The following is a 16,992-nucleotide window of genomic DNA, read 5'->3' on the forward strand; positions in this document are numbered from 1 at the left end:
CGCTCGGGACCGGGGCCGGGGCCTCGGAAAGCGCCGCGGGCTGAGCCCAGCAGACGCTGCGTTGGCCTCGGAGCAGGGCGCATCATGCAGCGTCCACGAACCGGAGAGAAAACTGAGAATGAAATTGCTTTGGCAAGCTAAAATGGTAACGAGAGCTCTCTGCCTCCTCCGCAGGCTGCTTTGGTGGGGAATCTTCTCCCGCTTTCCCTGGGCGGGTTTTGGACTCTCGGAGCGAGCGGAGCGGAGCGATCCGATCCCGTACTTGCGAGCTGAAGCTTTCTCACTCTGCTTTGTATTCCTCCCTCTCCGCGCGTCTTCTCCTTGAACGATCCCTACTTTCTCAGCCTTTGCAGTGGGGGGGTCTGGGCAGATGCTTGTCAGGAGAGCAGAACTCTGAAGGGAAAAGAGCTGGTTAGTCTGGGTGAACCGAGGAGCGCTTCTCCGTCCCAGCAGCCCTTTAACCCCAGTGCAAGAGCTGGCGGCATGAAAAGCGGGGGTCGCTGCAGAAATTCTAGTTGAAGCTTCATGAATATGTGTTGATTTCCTGCACTTGCCGGAATATTTTACGGAAATAAAAACTTCCACCTCCGATAACTTTGGGGGATCCGAAACAACAAGAGGAGAAAAAGACATGCAAAGCATTTCACTTGCAAAGGCGCGAGGACTCTTGGCATAAAAACACTCGTTTGTGTCTGAGTTTGAAATTTAGTATGCTCAGATGATTGAACCACTTTAAAAGTACAAACTTTTTAGGCAAATCAGTTATTTTTCTTTTCGCAGATAACTCACTTTCTTTTCACAGAAAGGGGGAAAAGTTATTCAGGACTGAGCCACAGCTTTTTTAAGAAGAAAAAAGATTTAAAAAAAAACCCTATTTAAGATATGTGAACAGGTCTAGGAAAAATAATTAAATGGAAAAGTCAGGGGACCCTGATACCACAGGAAAGGGCTAGGGGCCAAGAAAATCTCAGCATTCCCCCTATTGCACTGTGTCTTGTACTGCTCTGATTGGAATATTTATTTTGTACAGCCCATCTTGTGCCCTGAGTGCTGTTGTAAGCAGCAAAGCAGCTGGGATAGATTGTGGTTAGCAGAGAGAAAAAAAAAATACTCCTTTTCTTTCTCTTTATCCCATCCCTGGCAGAGCTCGATTCAGGACTGGGGTGAAGAGGTAGAAGAAGGAGCTGTTTACCATGTCACCCTCAAAAGAGTCCAGATTCAACAGGCTGCCAATAAAGGAGCAAGATGGCTAGGGGTGAGTAAAACTGGACAGATCGTGAACTTTGGAATTTCAGTGTCTGTTCTGTGAATATCATTATTATTGAGCAGAGACAGGCCAACCCCCTTTTCCTTTGGACTTAAAAAGGAAACTACTAATGACTCAAGTGTTTGCACTAGCTGTGGAGGGCTGTTTTTTTGTGTTGTTTTTGTTTTTGCTTGATGTTTTGCAATGCATCTTCCCTAACTTTGTCAATAATTCAGAACCTCTCAGAAACATCTTGAAGTATTTGGCAAATGGATTGGGGGTGGAGTGACTAAAAAGTGACACACACTAACAGGCCAGAAAGCAGCACTCTTGTCAGACAAGAGCTGTGAGCAACTTTGCCAAGATGGCACCCTTTCTCTCTCTGCCCTCTGCCTAAGATGCTCACAGCCTCCCCACCTCCCCTCCCAGCAGGGCGGAATGCTCAGGGTACAGGCCATTCCAAGTGTGCCTCCTCTGAGGGGGTGGCAGACTTTCCATTGTGGTCTCTTTTCTATAGCCCAAGAGGAGGCAGAGGCATTGCTTAAGCCCAAGACTTCACATGTAGAGTGTGAAGAGTGGGGGGGGGAGCTTTGGAAAAACACTGCTTCTATAAACAAGACTCCTTTCCACCGAGCGTTTGAGTATTGGATAGGATCATGTGAGTTCTTAATTTGCCTAGTAGACCTTTCAACATATCCCAAATCAAGGTGCTGTGTGAAAGGGAAAGCCTGGCAACAGGATTACTGCTCGGGCAAACATGAACACATGGAAGAAAGAAGACATTCTTGATCTGAAGATAGAATTCATCCTGGGATAGTGTGGTGAGAGGGATGGAGGGTGCTTTCTCCTGGTCTGATTGTAGTCACACTCAGATTTCACAGGCAGTGGGGTTCAGAGCATTCTTACTGGCTTTGAGTTTCGGAAAATTCAGGCTGTTTGGAGTAGCATTCATAGATGGAGTGTGGTGGAGGGCAGGGAGCAGAGCAGCCCAGGGTCTCACGTTAAGAGTGGAGACAGCATGGGACTTGTATGTCTTGGGGTTGGCAGGGAACGGGCCAGCAGCCATTGCTTCCTCTACAGTGTTGCTGAAATGGACCTCTGAAGTTGGCCTTGTCCAGCTGCCTTGGCTTGGGCCTTCCCTACAAGTGTACCTCTACCCAGACTGTACCCACAAGGGCAGTAAACTTAGTGACCTTGAAGATGTGCTTGGGAAAGATAGGACCTTTTCCAGTGGAAATTAGTGGTCTTCACTTATCATTGAGGAACCATACTGAGAATATGATTTTAGTGTTAATTATGAGCGTCCCAAGCAGGCCTGGTAGGGAGAGCAGAGCTAGAGTTCTGACAAGTCATCACTTTGTTTTGGTGGTTGTGTGTGTGTATTTTATTTAAATGTAATGTTGATGTGGTTTGGCCCGTCTGGCTCTTGCAGAATGATTCACAATTTCTGAACCAGTTCTGCTGTCGGGTTGCTCTCCTCTTTCTGATGAGACTGATGCTGCTTGGGTGACAGTTGTAGTTTCCAGCCAAATAAAGTAGTGGTGAACATCATGGGGGATACAGAGGGGTTCAATCTGTAGACCCCATGTCTGGAATCTATCATTCAGATATCCAGTTATTTAATAATTCATACTGGGCTCCATTTACTTTTTCTTCTCTGCCCTTTTCTGTATTCTCAAATTTATATAGAGTTCAAAGGTGGTTGACCCTGAATTTAATAATAGATCTAAATACTGAGAAGCAGGGTAATGTAAAAAAACTTGGCTGTAGTTGATGGAGGAACCTTGTGACTTAGCTCTACTACGCTTCTCTTTTTTTGAAACTGGGTCTCGTTATATAGTTCAGCTGGCCTTGAACTCACCATGTAGTGTAGGCTGGCCTCAAACCCACAGCAGTCCTCCTGCCTCAGCCTCCCAAGTGCTAAGGTTATAGATGTGCTATCCTGCTTCTTCAGAGCCAGTTCTTAGAGCTTTCCACCCTGATACCACTTCTTGTATTTGTTTTTGTTTTTGTTATTTTTAATTACGTCAAGTGTCTTATGAAGAAGCTCTGTTTTTGTCCTTGGAAATTCCAGACTTAATTAAATGTGACTTAACCTACTGAGCCATAGCAATTACAAAACCTTTCTCTTTAGAATAGAGTGGCTTCTCCATTGTTTTTCTGCATTCCAATAACCTTCAGGTTAGGTGCAGAAATTATTGCAGTATGACAACAATCTTTTGAGGAAGGTGGTATTAAGAAAATCTTTCTCAGTCTCTGTCTCTCTTTTTTCTGTAGCACATAACTAACGACAAGAGAGGCTGTGTGCCAAGTTCATACAGCTAGGAAGTTTTGAGCCAAGATGTTTAGAACTGCTTGCTGTTAAGAACTGCTTGGGTCCTTAAAGCTGTCTGTGTGATAGTGGAAGAGAACACTGGCTTGAAAGAACATGGTTGCTTATGGTGATTTTCCCCCTAGAGGTTGCTCCTGGGGCAAGCCTTGAGACCTGTGGCTTTCCGGTCTTCTTTATGCTTTAGGTGATAAACTTGTGCTACAAATTGAGAGCTGTGTTGTGAAGCTGTGTATCTTAATGACAAGCTCTCAATTTTGGATGTATAAAGCATGTACACCAAAGACGTATGAATTGTGTAGCACATGAGCATGGGCATGTACTTATTACATGTCTGGAATGTTGTTCAAAAAGCCTAAAAGATGGAGTACAATTATTATGTTTTCTAGTACTAAGATCTCAAAACATAGTGAAGATTCACTTTTAGAAAGTATAGTAATTACACATACTCAGATGAGAAGTATCGTATAATCCAAAACATTTAGGTCATTCTTAAATTTATTTCTTAAGTTTTGTGTTTAGTTGATCTCTTGAAGTAGAAGCGTATATCTTTCATTGTAACACAATACCACAGCCTGGTTCACTTATGCCTGCAGCTGTGGTCTTGCCCATTGGCAGTGAGGTTATATTGGCAACTTTGAAAAACCAAATATTATTGAAATGCTGACCCATGTTTCCTTTATAATAACATCTTAGGCTGGAATAATTTTACCCACCTTTAACTTTCATAGAAAAATGGCTCCAATTATGTCATAGAATCATAAAATCACAGGACTTGGAAGAGAAATTAAAAAGTAATCTCATCTAGCCATTCACTTAGCTTGTAGAGTGTCCGATGAGCTTAGAAAGGCGGATGGTTACAACGTGGCAGTATTGTCTTTGTTCCCAGCATTGTGATTGTATATTGACAGTGATGTGTAGAAATAAGTTAAGAAAATATCAGTCTTCTTTGGAAGCAAGAAATTATGATTTTTAGGAAGAATGTTCTGAGGGACAGAGGAAAAGAGTTCAGGGAGGGAGCTTTGGTGTCTTCAGAATAGGTCAGATTCAGATTCCAGAAAAATGTTCCAAAACTAAGATGAGTTCAAAACATGGATATTGTTTTCACAAATGGGATTATTAGTGTGAGGTTTGTGGGGGTGGATGAACCAATGGACAATTGTGTAGTTTTTCTCAGCTCCTCACATCTGTGGTCCTGTGGTCCTTGTGGTGGGCCCCAGTGCCTCCCTTCCCTTGTCCAGTGGTCGTCATACTTGTTCCCAGATAGGCTCTCGGTAAATATTTGTTAAAAAGCTTGATAACTATGAGACTGGTAAAGATGGTGAACTAGGGCAGAAGAATGGAGAATGGAGAAATAAAAGGAAGTGGAAATCTGGATAGGGTGTGATATTTGGGTGGTTTGCGGCCAGTCCATGGGTTATGTGACTGCAGTGGGAAGAGTACCATTTGTTGTATCAGGACTAGAATGCAGACCTTCAGTTGCTGCGCCACTTAAATGGACTGTACCTGGCAGTTCAGTGGTGCTGCTACTCATAAATACACAGTCCCTTGAGTTCTCAGCTAAACTCACTTCTGGGAATCTTCTCTGGTCTTCATTTACTGGATGAACTGTCCCTTCTGTGGGTTTCAGAGCATTCTTTGTCTTCCTGTCATGTATTTATCTCACTGTTGTAACTGCCTGTTTGTTTGTATCCCCTATAAATCCCAAACTTGTAGCCATAAGTGCTTAGTTGGCAGAAACTCAATAAATCCTTGTTGAATGAATGAAGCTTCATCTTTCTTTGAAGGACTAATTTTTTTTTTCTCCCGGTACCAGGGATCAAACTCAGGACCTTGCACTTGCAAGGCAGGCATGGTGCCACTGAGCTAAATCCCTTGTCCTTGAAGGACTAATATTGTTTGAAATAAATGTTTCGTTGCTTCTCACTTAAAACTAAATCAGCATGAAGATACTAGTTTATAAAGAGGAGGAGAAGGTTGTAGGAATGAAAAAGTCAAGTAAGTAATGCTTATTATAGTTGTCTTGTCTTTCTGGAACAAAGCAGACACAAAGATAGCACTTACACATTTATTTTTAATTATTTATTTTTTGTACGGGAGATCGAATTTGAGCCCTTGCTCTTGCGAGGCAGGCAGCGAAACCACTGAGCTAATCCCCAGCCCAACACTTACACATTTTAACACAGATTTCCCAGTGACTTAAAACCAAGAGGTCCAAGCTGCTTATTGCTGAACACTGAGGAAAGAAAGCAATGCATGAGTTAAAAAGTGTTGGCAAGTGTTACAATTATGTGTGGTTTGAGAGTGCAGAAATGGGATTTTAGAATTGTAAGGAGATAAGCCCTAGAGGAGCCTTTAGTTTACAGTTGGTCATCCTTGTTTTCATCTAGGAAAACAGGCCCTTGGTTTGCATTATTCATGTCTGTTGGAATGTTTAATTTAGGGTTTAGAAATTAACATTTAAAATTTAGCAACCATCTGTAAATAACCAGCTGGTATTTTTCATTTTGACCTTGGGAACATGTTTCTGAAATAATCCAGTAACATGGTAACCTATACCAATCAAGAAAATATAGGAAATAGGACTTGCTTGAGATAGTATTGGTCTGGTGCCTTTCACAGCTTTCAAGATCCATTGGGATTTTGTAGGAGATATGTAGCATGTAATCAAGAATACACATTTCAGTGCACAAACTAGGGAGTACATGACTATCCTTAGCAAATAATAACAGCATAAAGGTAAAAGGCACATTAACTCTTAGAAAAGTGTACATTCTGGAAAGAAGGGAATGGGATTAATATGAGAAAATGAAAAAATGGAAACAAAGTCTTTGTAGATAGGGAAGGAGGGAGGGCAGGGGAATGGGGAAAAAATAAGAACTAAGATGGGTTATGTAAAGGTGCAAATTTCCAACAATGAATTTCTAACAATACCTTATACGTATTATATACCTTAAATGTACCAATAAAATTAATTTAAAAAGTATACATTCTGTTAAATTAATATTATGAACATATTTCATTCTTAATCCTATTACATTATAAAGAAAAAGTCTCTTGGAGTTTTAGAAAGAAAATGAGAACAGTAAGATAAACAGTATGTCTCTCACTTGAGCACATATTTGGAATTTTTCACTTCCCCATCCTACTTATTTTAGTTTCCTTTGTCCATGGCATACATATCCTTTTAAACTTCTCCATCTAAATCCAATTTTCTATTTTTCAGTGCTGGGGATTGAACCTGGAGCTTCATGCATGCTAGGCAAACACTCCACCATTGAACTACATTCCCAGTCCTAAATAATCCACATCTTCCAGTGACTGTCTTACATATTTCATGCTAAAAAAGAAAAAGATATGCGAAGCTAGTCAGACATTTTAATTTCTATCGTGGTATACTTTTTGCAGAAAAAACGGATTTTTATAAACACAGCAAGAAAAGTACTGGTTGAAAGATGGGGGTAATAGATGTTCACCCCATTGGAGAGACTCAGCTCACTCAGGCTCTGGTTGCTGAGGGGTGTGGCCAGCTCCACAGAGTTGATTCAGAGTTCGCTGGAGTTGCTGGCAGTTTCTAGGTCTTTTGCCGGCAAACACATTGAGTGTGAGCTGTTTGTACTGAGCCTGCTGACCTCTCCTGTGATAGCCTTCTTTTATTCATCCAAAGCTTTATTCTAGACCCATGTTAAATATTGAGAGCAACGTGAACACTTCTTGTTGTGGAGGAGCGCACAGGTGGCAGAGAAAGTCCCACTGACCATAGTACACTGTGGGAAGCGTGACCCCTGCTAGGGGAGCCCAGCAAGGGGCTGCCACTCTCATGTGACAGAGGGACGGGCTGTCCAGGAAGGCTGCACACGAGAGAGATGCTTGCAGTGGAGAGTTGACAGGTAGGTTGGAGGCCCCATTCCAACCTGTGGGAGGGCCTGGAGCGTGAGACCCCTGCGTGAGGCTCAGCCTGGGGAAGGGGAGACAGAGCCTGGTGGGAAAATGACAGGAAAGGGGGCTGGGAAGAAGGGCACGAGCCACCTCACCAAGCGCGTGCTTCTCAGCTATGGAATTTGCTTCTGAACACAGGTAACCAGTGAAGGCTTTAGGCAGGATTATGGGGTCAGATTTGTGCTTTAAACCAGGTATGGTGAGGTACACCTGAAATCTCGGCACTTGGGAGCCCGAGGCAAGAGGATTATCAGCCTGATCTATGTAGTTAGTTCAAAGCCAGCCCAGACTGCATAGTGAGAACCTGACTCAAAAAAACAGGAAAAAAAAAAAAAAAGATTTGCATTTTAGAGGGATGACTGACAGCTGTAGGGTAAATGCATTAGAAGGGGAGCCAGACTGAGGCAAGGGGACTCAGGAGGAGGCTTTAATGGTAATGAGGTGAAGAAAAGGAAGAAGACCCCGCCCCGCAAGGAATGAAGAGGATTGGGAGTGTGGGCAAACGAGAGATGTGGAGGAAGGGTTGGAGGATGGAGCTGGCTGGTCTGGGTCTCAGGTGCCTGGGCTTCAGGGAGCAGATCAGCGAGAGTCATCTGGTGTTCCGGGGTCGCTATGCTGTTCTCTTTGGGTCAGATGTAAGGGGACTTCGCATCAAGCTTCATCCATGTAATACACTAGAAAATGCCTCCTCTCCCATGAGAAGGCCCTGCAGAAAAACCAGATCTGGGTGTGCCTGGTGTGTCATGTAGTTCAGGCTCCCTAGGAACAAGGCAGAAAGCACTGCCTGGTTTCTCAGACTCCAGAAGTCTTTGTAGAGTTGGTGCTTCCTTTTCTTTTCTTCTCTTTTCCTGCAAACTACATAAATTGAATCTGTGGGTCATGGAGAGGGAATAAATATGAAACCCACAGGACCATGATTACAGAGTTTTATTTTAGACAACAGCATTTAAACTTAGAATTGGGTTGTTGGGGACACAAAAATTTTATGGTTAGGTGTCCTAGTCTTTTTCTCTTTCCCTACTCCATGTTTTTAAGCCCTCTCTGGCACTGTTTGTCCTAGTTGCTGGCCTTATAGCTCTTAAAGGGTTACTCTGATTGCTAGTTCTACTCCTTGTTTAAAAGAATCATTTTAGTACAATCCAGTGCTTACATAGGTTACCACTACCACATCTCAGTCTCTTTCTCACCCTGTCTCTCTTAAACACACACTTACACTTGCACACACACAGCCTAAATATTAAACATTTTTTTCACATTTTGTTTTTCAGTATTTGTTGCATCTTTCTAATTTCACTCTCAAAGCCTGACTTTGTCATGCTTTGCTTGGCTTTCCTCAGTTTGTGTCATTATTGTGATTGCCTGATTACTTTTACTCTCAGAACTACTTTCAGTTTAAAAAGAATTAAAACAGAGGAAGAAAGCAAGGACCAAATGTAGAACAAGCCTATAATTTTGAATAGGAGACACCACCTTGTAAGAAGTCCAGTTAGTCTCGAGCAGAGAGAGAAGAACGTGTCATTTAGCATTGATCTCTTTGCTTCATGGTGCAGAAATAGCTGTGGCTTTTCACTGATGTGGCTGTGCACTGTATTCTGACACTTTGCATCTCTGGTCCCTTCTCCATTACACTGTGCGGCACATGACTTCTGCGGGTAGCAGCGGTGATGGCTGGGACCGTGTGTCACTGGTGGTTCTAGAATTTTCAAAACTCTCATAAAAAAGACTCATTACCCTACATTTTCCAGCGTTTAATTGCTTATGCCATCTGTGGTCTATTCATTTGAATTCATTTCAACACAGTTCATCTTATTTTGTGTGAGCTCCCCTAGAAGTTGTCTGTTGGCGCTTCTCTGCAAGGTAGTAAACAATTTGGTTTTTCTTTTAGGGGGTTTAAATGCTCATTTTCTTCTTTTATAAAAGTGAAGCCAAAGCCAAGTCTTTTTAATTCTAAAGCTTCATAATTCTAAAGATAATTTGCAGGCCCAAACCATACCTTTTCTGCTAAAGGTGGATGTCTTTGGTCAGTTGTATCACCTGAGTCTCTGTGCAGCCCTCTTGCTAGGACCTTTTCCTTAGGTAAGTGCCCTCCTCGGCCCGTAACTCCTGTAGCTAGAATCTGTGGAATTTTTACCTAACAAAAGAATGTTTAATGCATATAGGTCAAAATAATTGAAACTGGATTAGTTGTTGGCTAAAAATAAAATGCTTTATAGGCACGCTTTTTTTCAACTAAAATTGCAACACTTGAAATTGTTTATTGAGATAAGTGATACTCCTAAATCGAAAACGCAGGAAACTGGAAGCAGTTGGTTAGTTTGAGAAGCCTGGGAAAAGATTTGCCACTTCTATCCAAGGTTGACTCCTCCCAACAACACAGTGCAATAAATAACTGCATTTTTAAATGACTTTAACCGCGCATCCACAGAGCCGAGAGCCATCTGAGCCTGGCTGGAGAATTAGTGCCTGGTTTTTTGCTCTGCTGGGGCCTTTGGAGGAGCTGGCACTTCCATGCAGCCCTTCCTTCCCAGGGATATTTCCGGCGGGAGCCTGGTGTAGGAAGGTAACTTCGTGTACTCGTTGAGAGTTTGCACTTTGGAGCCAGACACACCTGAATGCAAAACTCACCTCTGCCACGTGTAAGTCATGTGCACTTGAGTTGTGGAGTTATTTAAGCTCTGTAAGCTTGGGTTCCTTGTGCGTAAGGGGGGGGGGTAATACCACTGCCTTCCTGAGGGGTTACTGTAAGGCGTGAGTTATGCCTGCGAGGTGCTTGGCATGGTCCCTAGGATATGGTGCTCGCTCACTCACTGAGTGCTGGGACTCTTGTCAGCCCCTCTCTTCAGGGCCCCTGTTTGAACCTTGCCTAGGAGCCCTCTCTAGGCCTGGGTGGCTTTCTTACGAGTGCCTCCTACTCAACCCAGGATTGCTTGGTTGAGCAGCAGCATCAGTATCATTTAAGATGTGTTCCTGATATTGCTCCCTCACTTGGCACACCTGAGAGGAGGGACTAACGGTGGCAGGCTTTCGTAACCCTTGTTTATTAGAAGTAAAATCTGTTGAGTTTTCTCTACCTGCCTGCCTGCACAGTGAAAGATGGAATTATTCCTCAGGCTCCAAAATTCTGCATTTCAAATTTCTTCAGGGCCGGGGGTTTGACTCAGTGGTTCTGCCACCTGCCTCAAATTTCTTCAGTTTCTCTGTAGTTAATTTGTTGGTGTTCTTATTTTTGTATTTTAAAAAGCAATCTTGTTATTGAACAGTGGGTAATACTCTTTTCTGTAGTTGCTATTTCTGATGGAAAAAATTAGAGGGTGAGAAACAGTTTTTCTAAAACCACTCGGTAAACAATATGCTAGTCTTAGATATAATTTGGGACGTTAACACATTGTGCTTGCAGCATAAATTTCAAGTCCTCAATTACACTGCATGAGATAAAGTCTCCAGCCTGACACGATGACACACAACTGTGATTCCAGCACTTGGGAGGCTGAGGCAGGAGGATCACTGAGTTTGAGGCCAGCCTGGGCTACACTGAAAGACCCTGTCTTGATAAAACAAAACAGAAAGAAGGTAGCATTTTCTGCTATGCCACCTGTTAATTAGGTGATACAATACTTGAGCCCCAAACCACTACTGCACTGAATTGCTCATTCAGCTCTCTTTTCTTTATTTCAGAGGGAGTATTTATTCTGAGTTCTTTCTTCCTACTTGCTGATTACCTGTGATAGCTCCATGCTCAGCAAGGGGTGCTCACTACCAATGAGATTCTAGGAACATTGAGAATGCAGATAGCTAAGCTTCTCTGTATAGATGGGTTGTGGGAAAAGACTGTTTCATTCTTAGAGGATTCCATAGACAATATCAGTGAATATCTTGCATATGAAAACCTTCTGCTTGTATGTTCATCAGATAAATCAATTGATAAAGAAAATGTGGCATCTGGAGTACTACTCTGCCATAAAGAAGGACAAGTTTGAGTCATTTGTAGCAAAACGGGTGCACCTTGAGACCATAATGTTAGGTGAAATAAATCAGACATAAACAAATTTAAATATCACACGGTTTCTCTTATATGAGAAACTCAAAGAAGAAATGAAAAGCAAAATAAAAGACAGATAATAGGAAATGGAGATAGATCTTCAAATAGGAAGGGGACTAAGAGGTGGAAGGAGGATACAGAGAGAAGGGAAGGGGAAGTAAAAGGATTAAGATGTGTTTTATGCATGTACCAATTCCCCACAATGAATATAGTCATTATGTTGTGCAAACACAATAGTAATAAAAATAAAAATAAAACTTTCTATTTTCTTTGTTTCTTTTATTCTCCCTTTTTTCTGGTACTTTTTAATTTGTTGCAGAGAGTGTGGTACAGTTAATGCACCAAGGAATGGAAAAATGCTTCCAGCCTTACAGAGCTGCTGGAAAATCAACTCCTGGTTTGAGGCCAAATCTCAGTGCAGGGCTTGAACTCATGACCTAATGCCAGAGGCAAAAATGTAACCAGACCTACATTGACCCTTGTAAGATGTAGGCATTTAAAATACTTCCTTTGAGTAGTCTTGGTGTTGCTTTCTGTGTTTCCTTTTCTCTGCCAGTCTTTCCCTGCAGTGTTGCTGGCCTCCCTGCTCGGAACACAGTTCTAAAGATCTGTTTTTCTCACTGTCTTTCCATTTGCTTATTACAGATGTTTCCTTCTTGCTTTCCATCTCTCCTGTGTAAGTTCCTTTTTCTGTTCTTGTTCCTTCCTGTCCTTCTGGATTAAAAATAGTCTCCAGGGTCTTTGGCTGCTTGACCACAAATCTGACCTTCCTTCTATTCATGTGGGTTCCCCCAAGCATCTTCCAGTCCCGTCTTATTCTGTCAGGGTACTCGGACGCCAGCACCCATTCTCTGTTAATTTTTGCCAGTTTGCAGCTGCCTTATGGAGCTACTAACCCTTGTACTCAGAACTGTAACTCAAAATTGAATCTCTTGTACAAAAACGCTTAATAAGTGATTTGCTCACGTTACATGTTACTGACAAACACTGAATTCTCTCTTATCTGCTGACTCTGTGAGTGGTGCTGAGGGGAAGGGATTCTTGTACAGTGACTCAGGGTGTATGTATGCTCATTTCTTTTCTGCAAAGCTGTGATACCATCATCAGCCAAGACCCAGGACCAGCTTTCAGACAATCTACTGTCAGGGGGTTCTGGGGGTCCTGCTGCTGCTTTGCTCCCATAAAAGTGTTTCTCAGGAGGCTGAAGTTGACGTAAGTGTTTCTCCATGAACATTCTTTGGTTAGAGTTGGAGGATTGTGATATTCTCTTAAGAAATGCCTTTCTATGCAGTGTTGATCTAGACAATCCACAGATGAGTGTCTGCTTGAGGGATAAAAGCTTGTAAGACTTCAGATGGCTGGGCTAAAAAGTGCTGATAGTGGCAGCTCTGATTTCAGCCCCTTGCCCTGACAGACAGCCACAGGGTCAGGGATTCTCTTCTCAGTGGCAGAAGAAAGTTTAAACAATTCTTTTCTCCGACCCTCTGGCCATGTGGTTGTGTCTCCATGAAAAGAGCCGGTCCCATTCTTAGTTGAAAGCCCTGAGTTGTATGTTCCATCATCCATGGTGAAGTTCATGCTTATACGCAGCACCGTCTTCCTTGTGTCACTGACTGTGCCACTGTACCCTCCTACTGCGCTTTAATATTCATAGGCTGACTGCTGAACTCCGGCTTCCCTTTCAGAGAAGTCCCAGCTCAAGTGTGGTCTTCACTCTTCTACTCCTCTCTTCTGGATGAACTATCCTTTTATGTGAGTTTCTGTAGCAATTTGCCAAAAGCTCTGTTATGACACCCGCTACTTGATCAACTACTTTTTAAATGTTTCTCTTTGCCCTGTTCATTTGGGATCTTCAAATCACCCAAATGAATGTGTCTGAGTCACTTTTCTCATCACGGACGTCGGCACCTTGAAGGAGGAGAGGTTTATTTTGGCTCGTGGTTACAGTCTATAGTGGACTCCAAGGCTGAGGAGCCTGACCAAGGAAACGCTGCCCATAGCATGGCAGTGGGGAAGAGGAGAGAGCCAAGGGAGGAGCCAGGAGAGAGAGAAACACTCAGACCGTGTCCCTAGGGGCCCTTCTGAGGTTTTGTTTTGTTTTGTTTTTTTAAATCAAGAGATCAAACTCGGGAACTTGTGCTTGCAAGGCAGGTGCAGTGCCACTAAGCTGAATCCCCAGCCCTGGGGACCTTTCTGTTTTGACCAGATCCCACAACCTTACAGCAAGTCAGCTATGAGCCCCCATAATCTAATCACCTTTTAAAAGCCCTACCTATGATGACACGAGGCTTTTGGGAGACATGTAGCTATGAACCATATACATATATAATGTATAATACAATGCAATGATACATGTGGTTACTTTGGAAAAGAAGGAAGGCTTTCTTAAAGTTATGTTATTCATCTTATTTGTTTGTTCATTTGTTGTGCACTACTGAGATCTTGCGCATGCTAAGCAAGTGCTCTGCCCACTAAGCTACACCCCCATCCCGAGCAGTATCATTCTCGAAAGAGTGATGTAAGAACTTTGTACTTTGATTTTTTACTGTTTTATTTTGTAAAAGAAAAAAAAAGATCACCCATACTCCCGCCGTGGTAACACAGTTCTTTTCACAGGCTTGCATTTTAACATAGTTGCAGTCATGCTGTCCATTCTGGTTTGTAATCAGCAAATAATGTTTTTCAGAACAGTCTAAAAGTCACTTTCTAGTTTCAACCATATGGGATGCTGCTTGTGTTTCTGATGTCACAGACAAGAAGTACACTTGGACTTCTGTGTTTGAGGAATTTCAAGGTGATAATGCATGCTGTTGGTTTACAAGCCTCTTTGTGTTCGTTTTCCTTGTGAGACTTCCTGTCCTTTATCAGGGCTGTGGAGCCCGCATGAGGAGCCGATAGTGCGTTGTGCACAGGGGAGCTGAGCCGAAAGTGGTGCCCCTTTCTTCTGCTTCGAGACAGCTGCTCTGGAGATGTGAGACCAGAACCCTCTAGGGCTGCTCGGTTCCCTGTGACAGCTCCTTGCACCTTGTGCCCATGGAGCCCTCGAATTACAGCTGATCCAAATTGAGATGTTCTGTCTCTGTAAGATCCATTCTAGAAGATGAGGACTTTGATGAAAAAATGTCAAACATCGCAGTAATTGTCTATGATGGTCTCATGTTGAAATGATGATGTTTTGCATATATAGTATAACAAGTTAAATATAATATTGGCAACATTAATTTCACCTGTTTCTTTTCAGTGTTTTCAGTTTGGCCTCTAGCAAATTTAAAATCACCTATGGCTGGCATTGTATTTCCATTGGGCAGTGTTACTTTCAGGCTTTACTTTCAGAAGTTACCTGTGGTTTACTAGTGGGTTAAAAAAGTCAATACTTTAAATTAGAACACAATGGAATATAGGAAACATCAGAATGACACTATTGGCAACTGTTTTGTTTTAAAATATACATATGTGGACTGAGTCCCAGTATATATATAAAATATATATGTTTCGAACTATGAGTCATGAGAAAAGAGTTTGAAAAATAGTGTCCTGGGTTGCCTGGCTTAGTCAGAAGCATTACCAGGAGGCCTGGTCAGCTCTGTTAGAGAGTAGGATGGTACCAGGAACACTATAGATTTTAGGTCTGATTAGTGGAAGCTGTTCTGGAACTCTTCAGCTAGTCCAGACCGTGCAGGGAGGGTAAACCTAAATATTGATGTCTATCCCAAAAGCAGGAATCTCTCAAGAGATTTCCCGAATGCCCCTAAAGTCCTAAAGTGTCCCCTGAAGTCCAGGAATCACTTTTGTGTTATTCTTTGCTTCTTCATTTGATCTTAGCCAGAAGGCCGAGAAGCGATTGATTCTTTGCTTCTTGAAGTCTTTTTCAAAGTGATCTAATCAGTGGTGATAATTTCTAAGAAGCAGGGTGGTTTCTTAGTGACCTTGGAGCCTTGCTGGCTGGTAGAAGGTTTCTTGTGACCCTCAGATCCTCCCACCACCATGTCTTGCTGAAATTAGAAAAGGCTGTGTTCTAATCCAGGATCACATCAGTCTTATTCCTGCCTGACAGTGTCCTTGCAGTACACAAGATGTAGGGCCAGTCACCAGGGGTGTGCTTTGGTTGAAATAGAGGACATGTAAAAGCATAGAGAGAAGGAGGGAAAAGGTTCCCAAAAAAATGAAGTGTATGGGGTTATATGGCCTTGTATTTATTCTGACAGTTGTAAAAATTCTTTTGGGCTGACCCATTTTTCCTTTCTTAATAAAAAAAAAAAAAATCTGGCAAGCAAGAGTAAGAAATGTAAAACATGTGACTAATGCTTCAGCTTTTTCTCCTGGAGCCAGATTCTTTAAAATTATATCTTAGACATGCTTGATTTTTTAAAAAACAATTGTCCACAAAAGCCACCAACCTTTTTTTTTTTGATACTTGTAGACATAGATGGCATTCATTCTCAGGAAAGAACCCCAAAGCACAACATTTAGGAGTTATTGAACCGAAGTCTCCTTTGTCCTGGTGAATTAGATTACCCTAGGAATTGACAGAGGGCCAGGCAGACTTTTGCCTCTGCTTTGCTTGAGTATTTCCAGTTCTGTTGGTAGTCACCCAGAACTTTTGAGAGTTAGACTAAATGATCTTCAAGGTCCTATGAGATGAATAGTCCTGTGACTCCAGTGGTATGTAGGTTCGAGTTCCATCATGTCTATCAGGATCTAAGGAGGGAGTTGGTGGGATTGCTGAAGTCTGGGAACATCATGTCTGTAGCATTCCATATTCCCTGTGTAGGGTCAGAAAAGGAAGGAAAGTTAGTTTGATAGGATTTCATTTTTCTCAGTGATTTCACGTTAGCTCTCAGGGATCATTGCTTACAAAGCAAATCTGGAATTTTAGCAATAGTGAATGGCAGGAATACTAATTTCAACTCTGTCATAATTGCTGTCTGAGAACTGGTTCATTCTTGTCAACACTGTTAGACACCTCTTTGATTCTGTGCTTCTGTGAAGGCCTTGTTCATCAGGGTTAAGATCATGTCTGAAGGTCTTTTCAGTGCCTTTTCTAGTTATTGATGATCTCTCTCTGGTGACCTGAAATCACTTCAAGGACAAAGTGTTTTTTGCCATATCTCCTTCTCTACCTTGGGCTTTACTTTTCTCTTCACTATGTTGGTCCTGCCCTTTGCAGCTCAAGGATCATTTTCTTCCAGTATGGAAGATAGAAGCATAAGAGGGTGAAGCAGTTCTGCTTTCTTTTTGTTATCGGCTAACATTGCCCCACCTATCAGCAATGAGCCACTCCCTTCCTTAATCTTGTTCCTAGAATATCTGAAAAAAGTCCTTTTACTTGACTTCAGCATTTCTTCTAAGGCTCAATTCATTTATGCCTGTTAACTTTTATGTTACCATATTTAAATGTGTGTATTCCTCTCTCTCTCTCTCTCTCTCTCTCTCTCTCTC

General features: G+C 42.4%; 1 protein-coding gene across 4 annotated transcripts in view; it reads left to right on the forward strand.

The window, feature by feature from the left end:
* Rgl1 (ral guanine nucleotide dissociation stimulator like 1) overlaps positions 1 to 16,992 on the forward strand; it is a 260,886-nt gene that overhangs the window by 146,173 nt on the left and 97,721 nt on the right. For 2 of the 4 annotated variants that reach the window (XM_010640560.2, XM_033762134.1), the window contains exon 3: positions 1,145 to 1,255. The exons of 1 other annotated variant lie outside the window; for it this stretch is intronic. In XM_010640560.2, coding sequence (XP_010638862.1) covers positions 1,145 to 1,255 — 111 coding nt within the window. Of the gene's footprint in view, positions 1 to 6; positions 146 to 1,144; positions 1,256 to 16,992 lie in introns of those variants that run through there. One more of the 4 variants, XM_010640561.2, reaches the window with a different exon arrangement.

Source organism: Fukomys damarensis, unplaced genomic scaffold (assembly GCF_012274545.1).
Source record: "Fukomys damarensis isolate Sample0158 unplaced genomic scaffold, DMR_v1.0_HiC HiC_scaffold_11, whole genome shotgun sequence".
NCBI lineage: Eukaryota > Metazoa > Chordata > Mammalia > Rodentia > Bathyergidae > Fukomys > Fukomys damarensis.